Here is a 16,946-nt window from a genome sequence, read left to right on the forward strand (position 1 = left end):
GGCTGGGGAAGGGTCTGGAGCACAAGTGCTGTGAGGAGCAGCTGAGGGAGCTGGGGGGGCTCAGCCTGGAGAGGAGGAGGCTCAGAGGGGACCTTCTCACTCTCTGCAACTCCCTGACAGGAGGGGGAGCCGGGGGGGGTCGGGCTCTGCTCCCAGGAACCAGCAGGAGGACAAGAGGGCCCAGCCTTGAGCTGCCCCAGGGCAGGTTTAGGTTGGACACTGGGAAGTTCTTCCCAGAGAGAGGGATCAGACACTGGAATGGGCTGCCCAGGGAGGGGGTGGAGTCCCCATCCCTCGAGGTGTTTAAGGACAGACTGAATGTGGCATCAGTGCCATGGTCTGGGTGACAAGGTGGGGTTGGGTCTCAGGTTGGGTTTGGTGATCTCAGAGGTCTTTTCCAACCTGGTTGATTCTGTGATTCTGTAACAAAAGGTGAGAGTTGGAGCTCTGCCAGAGGATTGCTGGGACACAAGGAAGAGCCAGAGGGGTGTGGGGGTCCAAAATGAACCCCTCTTTAGCTGGCAGCTCTCCCTCCAGCCACGTGGCTGTGCTGGTGTTTTCCAGGGCCTCACCTGTCAGTCAGGGGGGTGATGACGAGCCGGGGGGTGTTGCCAAGGTACTCATAGGAGTACAGGAACTGGGCATCACAGATGTTGGCAAAGCAGTGCCGCTCCTCGTCCGACCAGCGGTGCCGGAGCTGCGACAGCCACACGAACGCCTGGGCATTGTCCACCTGCAACAGCCCCACAGGCACCGTCAGGGGGGCCACACAGCTCAGGGACTGCAAGGGAGCTGTCACTGGGGGTGGTCACTGCAAAGGCAGGGGGTGAGGAATGTCAACTCCCCACCTCCCATCAGCAGAGCGCAGGACCAAATTAGCAAACACGTCCCTGGGAGAGGGAAAAGTGAATGTCCAAGAGAAAGGGCAGCACAAAGATTACTGAAGAGATTTAAGAAGCAGCACGGCATGAAGAAGCTTCAGCAATGCAGGGTGAGCAAAGGGGCAGAGGCTGCTTAGCCAGGGAAGGGGCCTCAGACAGCACCAGGGGACAGGGAGCCATGGACAATGCTCTGCACAACCAGCAGCAGCCCTGCAGGTGGACAGACAGACACCTGCAACCCAAACTGGGCCAAGGCACCACCAAGGCCAGCTGTGCCTTGACGCTGCCTCTGGGAGGACACAAAGGAGGGCACAGCCACAACCCAGCACATCCAGGGCACCTTCCCACCCACCTGCAGAGCTGGACATGAAACAGTGTCAAAGACATTGTGATTAGATGGATGGAGCACCTCTGCTACGAGGAAAGGTTGAGAGAGTTAGGATTGTTCAGCCTGGAGAAGAGAAGACTCCCAGGGGACCTAATTGTGGCCTTTCTGTGCCTGAAGGAGTTCCAAGGAGAGATGGAGAGAGATTTTGGACAGGGAATGTCACTTTGGACAGAGTGACAGGACAAGGAAGAATGGCTTCACATTGACAGAGGGCAGGGTTAGGGATACTGGGAAGAAGTTCTTCCCTGTGAGGGTGGGCAGGTCCTGGCTCAGGTTGCCCAGAGAAGCTGTGGCTGCCCCAGCCCTGGAAGTGTCCAAGGCCAGGTTGGACGGGGCTTGGAGCAACCTGGGCTGGTGGAAGGTGTCCCTGCCCATGGCAGGGAATGGAATGAGAAGAGCTTTAAGGTTCTTTCCAAGCCAAACCATTCCATGATTCTGTGATGACAGGGCAGTGGTGGGGGTGAGCAGTGACAGACAAGGGAGTCCTAAAGGGGTCCCTGTGGCCCCACACCAGAGCAGGGGACCTATCAAAAGAAGAGCCCAAATGCTTTTCCACGTGCCTCCCACTGAGCCAGGCAGTGATCTGTACCTGCTCTATACCTCCATAATCCCCACTCCAGTGCCCAGCACGGGACCAGCCTGAGCTGTGAGCACAAACCTTCTGCGCGACCATCTTCGCCACCACATCCCGAGCATGCACGTCAATGGTGCAGATGGTCATGATCTTCTGTCTGTCGCCCTTGGAGAGCTGCCCCAGCAGCATGGTCACCAGGGTGTTCAGCTGGGCCACCTGCTTCTTGTGGTACTCCTTCATAGCCTTCTCGTAGCCCTCCTTCATCCTGGCAAAGGCAATCCCCACCTCGGTCGTCCACCAGATCTGGGTGCAGCAAAGAGCCACCTGTAAAAACAGGCTGCCTCAGTATCGGGGAAACACCAGAGCTTCCTCACATTTGGATGTCTGATCCACAGGGAGATCAAGGATGAAGATCTGTGACATAAGATTAAGTGTTTTGTCACATAGTGTCAAAGCACAGAGGAAGGGGGGACCTGTCCCATGACATCCACTTAACACCCTGTTGGGGGCAGACAGGTTTGGCAGCTGCTCCTTGGGAAATGAGCCCCTTTCCCATGTGTGGCAACATGGGAGGCTGAGCTGGAGAGCACGAGGCTGCCAGAGGGTCATCCAAGGGGCTCTTTCCTCTCATGAGGCCTCATCCTTTGTTCTCCTGTGGCACCTCTCACCTCTCCAGGTGTAAGGGCTTCCCATGACCCCCAGGATGCAGCAGCCACTGCCCAAGTCCCAGGAATGCATCCTGCCTGGAGCTCCAATCAGAGCGTGGAGCTCAGCCTGGGAATCCATCAAGAGATTGCCAGGAGAAAGGAGAACTCGCCCTTCCTCCTTCCTGGACAGCACAGCAGTGGCCAGAAACATCCCCAGGCATGGCCAGAGGCCACCACTGAAAGCAGGGAAGGGCAGGATGGAAGGGGAAGCCACAGCCCACCTTTCCCAGGAGCGCTGGCAGGTACCTGGGCAGGGTAGTCAAAGAGCCACTGCTCCCTCGGCTTCTCCTCGTAGGCCGTGACAGCCGCCGTCATCTCAGCCCTCACCGTGGCCCTCATGGTGTCCAGCAGGTGACTGAGCCACACCTCGACCTGCAGGACACATGAAACCCCAGGAACAGTTTGCTCCTCCTGGGTCATGAGCAGCCCAAGGGAGTGGGAGCAGCAGCTCAGCTCTCCAGTCCAACACCCCCCTCTGTCCTCCTTTGGACTGCAGGAGTCAGCCAGTTCTGCTCCTGCAGGATCAGCATCTCTTTCCAGACACCAAGGGAATGTGGCAGGTTGTGTGGAACTCCAGCTTTAGGAGGAACCAAAATGAACTCCACCGAGGAGCAATTCAGCTCAGCATGTTCCAGCTCCAGGCCATGACAGAGCCACTCGTGGGACTGAGCACAATCTGCCAGCAGCAAGAGAGAGCCTGGGCACACAATTCCTGCTGAATTCACTATTTCACAGGCAAAGCCCTCGCTGAGAGGACAGTTTAAATGCCAAGCTCCATCACCAGGGAGCTCAGAGCTGGTATTACATACTTTAGCTTCTTATAATAGTCCATGGAGAAAAGTGCAACTACAGGGACAGAAAAGCTGAGCAGTAGTCTGATTCTTCAATTTTGCACTTCAACTCATCCTATGAAAGAAGAAAGATTTGGAAAACAGGGGGAAAAACCCTTCTCTTTCCAAAGGCAGCCATGCAGAGGCACTATGGAATGGATTAATCTATTTTCAATATGCTTCCCTTCCCCAAATGAGAGGGTAAAAAAACCATCTTAAAATAATTAGAATAGAAATCCCCTTCCTTGCACTGTGGGCTGGGACACCTCTGCCCCACTGGGTGAGGACCCATCCAGAGTGGGACTAGAGCTGTGGTGTAAGGAGGGATTAAAGTCACACAGCACCTCTTCCAGACGTTCTCATTCATAAAGGAAGATCAGTGAAGCTCTGCAATGTCTTGGCCATTGATGCCACCCGAGGGGCAGGAGAGCAGATTCCACAGAGACTTGGAACACACAAGGCCCTCCCTCTCACCTGCCCACTGCAGTCACAGGGTTTGCTGAAAGGGACATATTCCTCCTCTCTGCTGTACATTCCCAGGCCAACCTTCGTTGCCTTTTGGTCAGAGTCCACCTGGAATTTCACCTTGGCCAAGCTGTCAAAAAGTTTGGAAAGATGACGCTGCACCTGCAAAAAGAATTGTAAAAATGAAGTGACAGAGACAGGACAAGCAGAACCGAGGTCACCCTGTATGTGACAGGCACAGGCACTTTCACAGAGCAAGGACTTGGGACAGCACCACACCTCCTCACCCATGGCCAGGATGCTGCCAGTGAAAGCCTCTTGCTGTCTCTCTCAGTACCTTCACCAATTTCTACCTCATTTAGACACAGACATGCCTTAACAAATCCTGAAATCTCCCCCACAGGAGAAAAGCTCATTCAAAGAAACCATTCAAACATCACATCATTCTCTAGTCCCAATTTCCCTCCATGTAGTGCAGAGAGATCTCCATCCATTGTTCCACCTCAACCTGTTCTCAGCACACTGTGGAGTTTTCTTCAGTAAGATCCTTTCTGCTTTTTCCCTCCTAGAAATCGATTTTGCTCTGAAGAAAAGCCCTGAATTTTTACTCCATGGAGAAATCAGATTTCTATTTCTGCCTAAGACACAGGATAAACAGCTCAGCATCCCACACCAAAACCCCCACCTTGACCAAAAGCACTTTTCCAAAAGGAACAGAATGATTCAGCCCTGTCCTGTTCACACCTGAATGAGTTTGCAAAGCCAAGGGGGAGACACCAGAACTGCTACTGAGGCTCCCACCACCAGCTGAGCAGGTCACTGGTGCTTCTTCTAGAGCAGGACATCACACCCAGCTAAATCCCTGCGTGTTACCCATCGCTGCAGCAAAGACAGGATTCTCCAGGACTGCTGTTCCCATGGGAAGGGCAGGTCCCAGAACTGTCCCAGGCAGGTGCAGGGCCTTGATTTGAAGCCATGTGAGGACACTGAGGGCACTTGGTGTGTTCAGCTGGAGCAGAGGAGACTGAGGGGAGACCTCACTGCAGTTCCAACTGCCTGGGCAGGGGCAGAGGAGGGGCAGGACTGAGCTCTGCTCTGGGGGGACCAGGGACAGCCCCCAGGGAATGGCTGGAGCTGTGTCAGGGCAGGCTCAGGGTGGATCTCAGCAAAAGGTTCTTCCCCCAGAGGCTGGTTGGGCACTGAACAGGCTCCCCAGGGCAGTGGGCACAGCCCCAAGGCTGCCAGAGCTGCAGGAGGGACAGGGTGGGATTGCTGGGGTGTCTGGAGTTGGACTTGATGATCCCTGTGGGTCCCTTCCAGCTCAGGTTGTTTTATGATTCTGTGACTTGTTTGTTCAGTTCTCATTCACTGAGCCCCAGAGGATTCCAACCTTCCTCATGAGGTCCCAGTGGAAGACACAGCTCATCAATCTTCTTACCTGTGATCAAACAGGGCCCAATCCTGGAAGATGCAGAGTGGATCAAGAAGCAACAGGCACTCAGCCTCCTCCCAGATAAGCACATTTCCTTTCAAATCTCACAGAAATCACAGAAACCTTTTCTTATGCCTGGAAGTTTCTGCTCAGCAATCCCCAGTGTCCATTGCCAGCCCCTGGCCTGTCTCAGGGCTTTGGCTGTGCTCCAGCACTGGAGCATTCCTGCCATTGGAGCCTGGAATACACCTGACTCTGCCCCAGCTCAATATCCAGTTCAAGTGGATAAATATCATTGTGTATTTAATCCTCCTTTAGGAATTATCAGGCTTTGAAACTACAGTGGAAAGGCTGAGAGTGTATCCAGGTATGATCCCACTTGACATTTGCTTTGATTTTACTGCAAATAGTTTTGAATAACAGAAAGCACCAGGAATTTCTTCTTACTCCACAGAGCATTTCAGCACAGTAGCTTTCCTCTGCTTCCTGTGTTTTCCTTCTCTCCATTTTAAGTATCAATCAGCTGTGTATTTGTGACACTCTGTGGGCTGAAATCACCCAGCAGCAGAAAACAGATCCGAGCAGAGTTTAAGTTTAGAGGCAACAACAGCGTTTTTAAACCTGCCCCATTCATGTGCTCACATGAACACAGAAAATGAGGAAAAGCTTAAAGGAGGAGAGATTACTCACTCCTGAAAGGTGGGATAAGGAATTGTTGATTGGGTTTACACACCAGTGATGCCTCACAAACCAGGCAACAGCATTGCCAGGCAAAGCAGCTGAGGATTCCTGGCACAGCTCCAGCAGCACCAATAACCAACCCCAACACTGCTGTGCTCCATATGGAAAAGCACCCTCAGGACTGAACCCTCTGAGCTCTGCCCACGGGGGGTAGAGGTGCCTGATCCTTGGAAACAGCAGGAAGCCATTTCCTACAACAGGAAGTTTCCTACCAGTCCCTCCCCAGGATGGCCCAGCAATATCCCCCCAGCTGGCACTCAGGCACCATCCCAGGAGCCAGCCTGGGGCACAGCAGCCTCCTCAGTCAGTGGTGCAGGGGGTCAGACACACAGCCTGGCCCTGGGCCATGGCCAGGGTGTGACCAGCACCCACTTCACCCCCTTCAGGTGCTGTGCCTCTCTCCCCCTACAATCAGCCACCCCAAAGCACTTTGCAGGGGGGGAGGAAGAAGCAGTCACCAGCAAATGCCTTTTCTGCCCTAAAAAAGGGACCTCTCCAAGCCACCAGTGATTCAGCACTTCCACGTTGGAGTGACCAGACTGTGGCTCTTCCAACAGCAGATGCTGTTTAGTGGTTGGGATCCAAGGTCAGCAACGAGTTTTGGATGAGATCTTCGAGGTGGTTTCCTTCAACCTCGCTGTGTCCCAGCAGAAACAAACCCCCGGTTTTTATGGCACCAAAAGCACAGCTCTGCTCAGTGCAGAGCTCCCAGAACCTTCCACAAGCAGCACCAGAGTTAGATCAGAAAACACCCAGGGCATGTGCTGCCTATCCAGAGCAGATGAAAGTCAGCCATGAAAGAGTTATTAATCCACATCAGGGTGGGAGAAAAAGTCCTCCAGAAAGGACACTGCAGAGTCCCAAGACTGCACCTTCCACTGTGACACTACTGAGAGCTGCAAAATGCAAAGCTGATGCACTCCAAGACTTACCAGGTGTGGGTTAGTGCCATTGGAAAGGATATCCAATAAATCTGCAGAAGAAATGAAGTAAAATCTGGGAAAGGCCAACCTCTTCCTGTCCAGATATTCAGCCAAAGCCTTCTCACACAGAGACAACCTGTGGAGACAGAGCAGGTGAACAGAGCCCAGGACAGGGGGTACATATCTTTGTACACATCTTTCCATGCTTCGTGATGCCCTTTGGGTTATCAAGCAGCTTCTCCCCACCATGGGGAAACCCAAGGCACAAGCTGAGCCCGCAGCTGCCTTCCAGCATTCCTTGAATAGATCAGCACAGCACAAAGTAACTCACAGCTCACTCTCTGCTCCAGGGTCAAACACTCAAGAGCCAGGGCAGCCTCATAAAAAAGCAGAAACACAGGTGGAAGAAGAGGTTGGAAAGATTTGCAGTCTGACCTACTGTTTTAGACAAGCTCTAAACTGCCACAGGTGGTTTCACGCTGGGATGAACATTTCCAGAACAGCTTTTATTCTAATGAGCCACATTTTAAAGTCTGATTCCAACCAACTCAGCTTTTTGTGTTTGCAAAGCATGAAAGGAAACTAGTTTGCTCCGATCTAAAATGAATCTTGCAGTGTTCACATGCTAAACTGCTGCTGAGCTTACAAAGTTCCTAAATAACATTCTCTGTGAGGAACAGTGGCCTTATCCAATTGAAAATAAAATCCAATCTTTATTTGAAATGGAGAGCTGTTACTGCCAGAACAGCTCCACGGGAACTTTGAAGGGTGTTTCAGGTGCATTCATATGTTAAGTGAACAGTGACTCCATCTCAGGACACTCAGGTCTTTCCCAGGGAGCTATTATACCTTGTGTCACACACAGGGATAATTCTGTCAATTAAAGAACATGGGCTCAGCTCTGCTGCAGATATCATGGAATGGTTTGGGTGGGAAGGGACCTTTAAAATCCATCCAGTCCCACTCCCTGCCATGGGCAGGGACACCTTCCACCAGCCCAGCTTGCTCCAAGCCCCATCCAACGTGGCCTTGGACACTTCCAGGGCTGGGGCAGCCCCAGCTTCTCTGGGCAACCTGTGCCAGGGCCTGCCCACCCTCAGAGGAAGGATTTCTTTCCAGTATCCAAACTAAAGATTCTCTCCTCACACCCCTCTACAGCTGTTTCAGTCACTGTATTTGGGTAGCAGTGAGGACATGAGCTGCTCAAACCACCTGGATGGCCCTGAACGTGTGCAAATCAATAGTGAGGATGAGAATTTGCCCCTAAACAAAGCCCAACTCCACTCAGGGGCTTCAGGGTGATGGGTCACAAGCAAAAAGACTTGAGAGAGATCAGGAGGGCTGAGATTTGTGAATGCAGATAATGCACAGCCTCGGAAACAGCCTTGGAGCACAGTATAAACCAATTTCTTGGAACTGATTCCCTCTGACAAATTCCTGGGACTGACTTTCTACCTACCTCCTCTGAATGTCCTCTAGTTGTTGGGACAGACCTGGTTTATTGGTGGCCTCAACTACATTTGGGGTTTTCTGAACTTCATAGGCCAGTTCTTTAAAATCTGCATCAATCCCTTCAAAGCACTTGGAGTCCTGCAAAGGGACACAAAGGACACAGTCACAGTGACACAGAAACTGTGCTGAGAGATCTCATCCTCTGGGTGTGGCTTTGGGATGAGGGCAAAGCTCCTCTGCAGAGCCTTCTGGCCAGTGCAGAGGGGACCCCTCCTCCATTCCCCAAGGGCTCTCCCCACCACGTGCCTGGAACAATTCCCCAGTCAGGCCTTTGCCTTCTCATTGTATTCCAAAGGGGCTGTGGATAAAGTGATCCTGTGCAGGAGCCAATCCCTAGGACCACCCATTTCCAGGGGATTGAATTCCCCTTTGAACAGCTCCTCCTAACTCTTCAGCTCCCATGTCCAGATGAAATGCCCATTTTCCCTGATCACCACTGCCCACCCTGATGTGGGCACAGTGGCTGGAAGAGCAGAGCCCTTCCTTGCCTGGAGTGGGGCCATGGAATCCCAGATGACCAGCAGAGGAGCTCCCTGACACCCAACAGAGACCCTGAATTTCTGGAGCTAAATAGTGAAAAATAGATAAGCTATGTTCAAAATGTCCCTGCTCCTCCTTTCTTCCCAAGTTGAGCCTCCTGAGTGAGACAGGACTCTGAATAAAAGTGCTCCAAGCTCTCCTGGGAACACTTCCACTTTTACCTGTGTTAAGCCCCCTTCAGTGGCTGAAGTCACGCATGGAATCATAGAATAATAGGATGGTTTGGGTTAGAAGGGACCTTAAAGATCATCCAGATCCTCTGCCTTCATTAGACCAGGTTGCTCCAAGTCCCACCCAGCCTGGTCTTGGACACTTCCAGGGATGAGAATTCCACAACCTCTCTGGGCAACCTGTGCCAGGGCCTCAACACCCTCACAGGGAAGAATTTCTTCCCTAATATCAAAACTAACCCTGCCCTCTGTCATTTTGAAGCCATTTCCCCTTGTTCTGTCCCTCCATCCCCTGTTCCAAGTCCCTCTCCAGCTCTTCTGGAGCCCCTTTAGGCACTGGGAGGGGTTCTAAGGTCTCCCCAGAGCCTTCAGTTCTCCAGGCTGAGCACCCCCAGCTCTCCCAGCCAGCTCCAGATGTGCATCCTGGCCCTGTCAGCACAGACTCCCCAGCACTGCCTGGGCCACCTCTGGTTTGATAAGTGGTCACAGCACCAAGGCTGACAGAGCTCAAGGAGTGTTTGGATAATCCTCTCAGGCACAGGGTGTGACTCCTGGGCAGTGACAGGTGGGCCTGTGCAGGGCTAAGGGTTGGACTCGATGGTCCTTGAGGGTCTCTTCCAAATCACTCTGGGATTTGCAGTGCCTGAGTAATTCTCCCAGTGCTCTCCCCTCCGAGGGAAGAGAGAACACACCTGCAGCACTGAAGGAACCAGCAGCCTCCTGCTCAGCCCCAGCAACTCTGCATTTACCATGCAGCAGTGGAGGGGAGCAAATCAGCCCCTCAGCACGGCTCAGGCACAGCCTGTGGTACAAAAACATCCCAGGGAAAACCACAACAGCACTAAGGGAGCCTCCACAGGGCAAAGCAGCAGGAGAAAAGCCCTGCTTGGGGCAACTTGGCCCTATAGATAAACCTATTTAATAATGGAGGCTCTTCTCCAACACTTTCCAAAGAGGAAGCAGGATCTGAGGTCTCCTACCTGGGGCAGCTGTGCCCGGATGTCCTCTGAGCCTATGAAGATGCCCTCCAGGTGACACCACGTGCGCTGCACCTCAAACCAGAGGGACAGGACAGCATCGGCGGTGGAGAGCTGCCTCTGCCAGGCAGACACCTCCTCCAGGAAGAAAGCAATGTATTTGGATGACATCAAGTTCTGCAGCTGCACCTGGTTGTCTTCCAAAGTTTCAATAAGCCCCTCATCTGACTTCAGCAAGGGGACGTTGGTGCGGGAGTGAGGCTCGTACTGGAACTCCCTGGTGCTCCAAGTCACTCTCAGCTCCTTCAGCACTTTCTCCATGCTCATTTCTCGCACTGCTTTGTCCACAATTCCATGGACCTCACCCTCAAATTTATGCAGGTTGAGCTTGAGGAGGTCAGCCAGCGTGGTGTCCGAGTCCATCACAAACCTCACACCCGTCATCTGCATCAGCTGGTTCCAGTGCCTTTCTCTGATGGCGGGGTTTTGAAGTTCTGCCACTGCCTTCAGGGCTGTCAGCATGTTCTTCACCTTGCTCTCCAGCCCACTGAAAGCATCCCATGCCCTCATTTCTTTATCCAGATTCCGAATCTCTCTTGCAAACTTTCTACACTCCAGATCCATGTTTTCCACATTAATATCCACCCACTTGGTGGTCTGCCAGTCACTGAGGCTGGTGTTCACCAGGGAGATCATATCCCAGAGCTCTTTGAGAATACACAGCTCCTTCCTGCACTGCTTCAGTTGTTTATATTCTGGCACCGTGACTTCAAACAGACCAGCTGATTCAGAAATCGAGGCCATGGCTGACTCCATCTGTTTAATCTCCATGTGCTTTGTATCTAGCAGTTGATAAGGCTTCTCGGTGTCAAACCTAGAAATAAATGTTTGTTATTCATAAGTGATATTGTAATGACTTCTAAAGAAAACATAAACCAAACAGTGCCTCTGAGAGACATGGGAGAGATGAAAGGTCTGTAGTACACCTTGATGGTACTCCATGGCACTACAGATGCCACCTTAAAGTGATAATGTCCCCTCAGCATCCAAAGTGCTAGAACTGGACAGTGTTCCAGGGACACAGCACCCCAGGCACAGCACTGGGAGCAGGTGAGGAAGGGCTCTGCATCCTCAGGATGCACAGACACGAGCACATAGAGGTTTTTTTTCCCCTCAGGGCTGCTCTGATGGTATAACCTGTCCATACCTGAAGGGAGCTTCTCTCCCAAAGCTCTCCCTGAATTGTTGCTGCTGGGCGTCGAAGGCAGCGCAGCTCTGGCGCAGGGCGGTCATCTCGTTGGCCTGCAGAGGAGCCACGTGCTGCCTCACAGCCAGGGCCAGCTTCTTCACCTGGTTCCACTTCTCTGGCAGCTCCTGTGGGCAAAACAGAACTGCTAGGAGGCAGGACTTGCTGTTCAGGGTAAGATGTGCCTGGTCTGTTCACTGGTAACCACAGAACGGGAAAAGCAACAGATTCCATGTCTAGGACTGTAAGAAAGTTTTGTTGGGAAGCCTCAAGTTGTGCCTGGGGAGGGTTAGATGGGATATTAGGATAGAAAACTCACAGGAAGGGTTGCAAAGCATTGGCACAGGCTGCCCAGGGCAGTGGTGGAGTCACCATCCCTGGAAGTGTGCAAAAAACATGTGGATGTGGCACTTGAGGACATGGTTTAGTGGTGAACATGGTGGTGGTGCTGGGGTGAGATCTCAAAGGTCTTTTCCAACTTTAACAATTCAGTGATTCTATGAAAGGCTAAAGACACAATTTGGGATAAATATTCCCACTTATTCAAAATTTTGAACACTAATGAAGACCAAGACCCTACAACTGACTGTTCTGATTGTAAAAACTTGTTCATAACTACCAAAGAAGATCCCAGACTCAATCCTGGGCTCATGGGATGGTTCAGTGCTTAAGAGAGAACAGTGACTCTGACATCAAGCCCATCAGGGCCTGGAACCTGCTGGGAGCAGCTGAAGGCAGGAGAATGGATGTGGATGCAAACTCCTCTGGCTTCCCAGAGCTAAAGGAATAGAGCCTGGGACATTTCCTGCCAGGAGATGTTACACCAGGAGGACTCCAGGAAGCCTACAGGGCAAATCCCTCCAGGCTGTGTATACAACAATAGTACCAAATGAGACTGGTTTCTTTCTCAGCTCTGCATCCAACTCTGGGTGCACAGCACTGCTGTCCACCCCGCCTCCAGACCTGGCATTTTCTTCAGGAAGGGATTTTATTTCTCCTTACTGGGCCTTTCCTGCTTTCCTTCAGCCCCGGCACTGACACCAAGGGCTCTGCTGTCCCCAAGCCCCAGTGCTGTGCTCTCCCCACTTCCCCATGTACTGTCCAAGGAAATATTTTGGGTTTCTTTTCAGCCCAGTTCACATACCTGGGGAGATTAATGGAGACCCACCAACACTATGAAAAGAAGGGAAATAACTGAAGACAGCTCTGAGGCAGCAGAGGTGGCCAGAGTGGGGCTCAGAAGGGTCTCTCCCTGGTACATCTCATTCCAAACAGAAATCACTATCCATGACCACAGCAGGGCACACATGGAGCTGCTTCCTTTTCTCCTACTGCCTACCAGCTCCAGGCCCATCCATCTCCACAGACACACAAGAAGCAGTACCTGCAGGAACCACTGGCTTTCCCTCCCTATACAGCAACAAATGAATCATTCACACATGTGTTGCTGCCACTTGCCAGAAAGAACAAGTGGTTTTTGTTATCTCCTGCATCTGCAGGGCTGTCCCACATCCTCATTTCTTCTATGAGGAAAATGAATCAGTTGTTTGAATGTATTTGGACAAACAGACACCACAGCAGCAGCTCCTGGGCAGGGGGATTAGCAGAGCCAGGTTCCAGCTTCATGCTGGACTGAAACGCTGCAGCAGCCAGAATGCAATGCAGCCCTGCTGGTGTTCAGGGGTCTGTAGGACCCCGGGAATCTTTAGGACTCTTAACTCTTCCAGATTTGGTGACTGACTCCCCACAGATCACGGCTGCACATGCAGAAAACCCAGGGATTGCTAAACCCCCTTTGGCTCCACCTGAGCCTGCAGCAGGGAACAGGAGCCTTTGCAAGGCAGGAACTCCTCCCCAGCAGCTCCTGCTTTAACCCTGTGCCCTACACAGACCCCCTGCCCACAGGGGTCCACAGGGTACCCATCAGCAGGCAGCCACACACTTCTCCACTGCATCCCCTGGGCTGCTTGTCTCTGTCCCCAGGGCTGGTTGGACACCTCACCATCATTACTAATCTTCATCTCACGGTCCCCTTTCCAGAAATGAAAGGAATTCCTAAAAGAAAACTGACTCATCATAGCCACATGTGGAAAGGTGACAAAATACTTTCATAACCTGCTCCCAGTGATGCCCCCTGGGCCAAGCAGATCTGGTGGTTCAGACACAGTGGAGGCCTGAAGTCCTGCGAGAAGGTAACTCCTCTGCCAACATGATCCTTCCCATCACCATCGTTGCCAAGAACCAGCTTATTTAAAAACAGTTATAATTGAACCTAATTAACAGATGTATTTGAAAATGCATTAATTTTGTTCAAGAGTAATCACTGGGAGTCGGAGCAGGCAATTCTATGTTTTTCATACATAACAAAAGGCTTAATCTCTGCTTTAAAAGAAAAATCTCAATATAAGTCCAAAATTTAGAGCTATTAAGGCACATCCTGCAGTAGCAAAATACTATCCACTGAGGCCCTCTAATGACAGGGAGCAGGGCCCTAAATATTCCTGCAATGCTCCTCGGCTCCTGTTCTCCTTGCCATCTGCTCCTTGGCAAACTGTGTGTCCACCACAAGTTCTCACCCACCTCCAGTTGCTGGTGGACTTCCCCTGGCACGTCCTGCTCGTAGGCTCTCAGCAGGTCAATGGTTTCCCTCAGGGGCTCGAACATGGCATCGGTGGCACCGTGTCGCTCCTTCACGGCCAGGAGGTGCCCCATGACCTCCACCAGGCCCTCGTAATCCCCCTTCTCCACCTTCCTGCTCAGCCCTTCCTCAGCAGTTTGGAGGAACTCCTCAAGGTCAGCCAAGCTGTGGAGCACAAAGCAGGGAGGCACAGAGTGAGAGCAGTTCCTGTGGAATTATTATCCAGCCTTCCACAGGCAGCTGGGCTGCCAGGGACAGGCACAGCCTGGCTATCCTTGCCCACTGCATGCTAAGAAGGGCAGCAGAACTGCAATTCATGCTCAAAAGGATCCCTGGATGTGGGACAGCTTCCTGCAAGGAACAGAAAGACAGGCTGGGACTTCTCAGGCTGGGGACAGGGGAGCTGAGCAGGAGTGTGACAGGGACATTGAGCTCAGGGGGATCTGGAGAGGTGCCTTTGAGAGGACAGTCTGTCCTGGGAGGGTGGGCAGGCCCTGGCACAGGCTGCCCAGAGAAGCTGTGGCTGCCCCAGCCCTGCAAGTGTCCAAGGCCAGGTTGGAGCAACCTGGGCTAGTGGAAGGTGTCCCTGCCCCTGGAAGGCTGTGGGGCTGGATGACCTCTAAGATCTCTTCCAAACCAAATCATTCCATGATTCTGTGACAGTTTTCACCCTATCTCTTCCAATAGAAGAATCCAATCTTCCCAGATGAACCTGGCAGGTTGCAAAGCTCCAACAAACAGGGATTCTCTTTCATACACTGCCTCACTTCACAAGGCAACTCCCTCCCTGCAGGTGGAGGGTGCAGGTGATACAAACTCACAGCAATTCAGAAAAGCAACCAGACATTTGTGAGAGGGAAAAAATCCACCCAGGTCTTTAAACAAAGGGATGATCCCTGTCTCTCAAAGTCCTTGAGCCATAAATCATCAGAGACAAGGAGAGTGTTTAGAGGATGTTTCCATACCTGTTTACCCTGTTCTTAACCTCACCAGCTACTGGGTACTTTTAGCAGAAGCACAGTGGGCTCCCATGTCTCTGGTCCTTCCCAGCACATCCATTGTCCACCTCTCAAAGCACTTACTTTTTAAGTGCCCACTTCAGTTCTCTGGATGCAGTTGGGCCTAAATGCATCCTTAAATACTTCACCTAATAAAGACTAAACTGCTGAGTCGGGGACTCTCAATAAGAGCTCCTAAATGCACCTTCACAGCTACACAAAAACCTCTTTGCACAGGAATTATCAAACAGAATATGGTGCTGGAAAGACACAAGAGATCGTATCACCACCCCACGCAGCTGCCTCCACTGCAGATGTCTGTGAACACTTCTCTGGGAGCAACCCAGACCTGGGTCACCCTTCACAACTTCACTCAAGTTGTGACCAGTAAATGAGCTGGGGCATCATCCTGCACAGACCTGGTGGCTGAGCAGCTCTTCAAAGCAGGGAATGTGTTCTTTCTCAACTTACAGCCCAAACTCCTCTTTGTAACCTGGAGCTACCTCCTCATGACAGGCTGCCTGAATTTGGATGCTTTCGGAAACCAAGTACCTCATGGCATTAATGCAGCTCTACTGATGGCCAACGTCTGATCCAACAAAGCAGGCCCAGAGCCCCAGGGGAGATGGGATTATTTGGCTCAGGATAATCAGGCAAACACATGCCCTGTCTAATGCCACACAGCAGGTCCCAGGGCCATTGGCTCAGGGATGTCAATGGTACCAAGTCCATGTCACTGATCCCAGTCTACATGCCAGCAGAGACCAGGGCATGGAAGACACAGGGATGTGATGGAGCTGGCATGAACCATGGACCCTTCTCCTGCACTAGCTATGGCAGTGGTCACAGCCCCAAGGCTGCCAGGGCTCAAGGAGCATTTGGACAACACTCTCAGACACATGGTGGGATTGTTGGGGTGTCCTGTGCAGGGCCAGGAGTTGGACTCGATGGTCCTTGTGGGTCCCTTCCAGCTCAGGGTATTCTATGACTCAGCTGGCTATCAGTGTGAAACAACAAAGCCCAGTCAAGACAGGAGGGATCCCCGGGCAGGTCCCAGGAGCAGAGGCAGGAGCAGCCCTCACCTGTGCGTGACGTGCTCCAGGAGGTGCTGCTTGAACACCAAGCTCCACCTTTTAACCTCATTCAGCAAGGCCGCCTTGAAAGGCCGAACGTCGACCCTCAGCCAGCCCTGGAAGGTGCTGAGGGGCTCCATGTGAGTCACCTCCTCGTGCAGCCCCTCGTAGAGGTCGATGTGCTCCCTGAACTGCTGCAGCGTGGGAAGCGCCTCCGGGACCGCGGCCTGGGCCTCGAGCTCGGCGGCCGTGAGGGCGCGCCCGTAGAGCAGGAACTGGCGGCTCAGCTCCCGCCGGTCCTCGCCGTACACGTGGGAATAGCGCTCCAGGGAACCGCGGAACGCGCAGCACGAGCTCACCGCGGCCTGCACGCGGAACAGCAGCTCCTGGCGCAGCTCAGCCAGCCCAGGCATCTCCTCCAGGTCTGCCTGGACAGGGGACAGAGCAGGGCAGGGGAGGGGAGGGGAGAGGAAATGGGAAAGAGAGGGAGGGGGAGAAGAGAGAGGGGAAAGGAGAGAAGAGAAGGAAGAGGGAAAAAGGGAGAGGGGGAGGATAGGAGGGGAGAGGAGAGCACAGTGAGGTGGGAGCAGTGTGCACCTTCTCACCCTCACACAGCATGGGGCAGTGCCACGGCCACAGACCTGGTAGTGGGGGAAGCCGCTGTGCGTGGCCAGCCGGGGCACCAGCGAAGAGATGTGGTAGATGCCGTTCAGGAGACTTTCCACCATGTCAGAGAAGCCATCGTGTGTGCCAGGGTCCAAGGATGGGTGAAATACCAAATCTGGGATCACCAAATCCAGCTGCACCTCAAACAGCGGAGCGAGCCCTGCCTTGGGATCTGGCAGGAAGGA

General features: G+C 52.7%; 1 protein-coding gene across 1 annotated transcript; it reads right to left on the minus strand.

Annotated features, from left to right (window-relative positions):
• Positions 1 to 7,056: 7,056 nt before the first annotated feature.
• Positions 7,057 to 16,823, minus strand: LOC126642206 (dynein axonemal heavy chain 9-like). The gene is made up of 6 exons (XM_050319634.1): positions 16,737 to 16,823; positions 16,105 to 16,523; positions 13,967 to 14,189; positions 11,348 to 11,514; positions 10,144 to 11,014; positions 7,057 to 7,077 (listed from the first exon to the last, which is right to left on the minus strand). The coding sequence occupies exons 1-6, from the start codon at positions 16,821 to 16,823 to the stop codon at positions 7,063 to 7,065; spliced, it is 1,782 nt and encodes a 593-aa protein (XP_050175591.1). The 3' UTR covers positions 7,057 to 7,062.
• Positions 16,824 to 16,946: the final 123 nt, after the last annotated feature.

The sequence above is a fragment of the Myiozetetes cayanensis genome, unplaced genomic scaffold (genome assembly GCF_022539395.1).
Source record: "Myiozetetes cayanensis isolate MyiCay16 unplaced genomic scaffold, myiCay2020 scf22, whole genome shotgun sequence".
Classification (NCBI taxonomy): domain Eukaryota; kingdom Metazoa; phylum Chordata; class Aves; order Passeriformes; family Tyrannidae; genus Myiozetetes; species Myiozetetes cayanensis.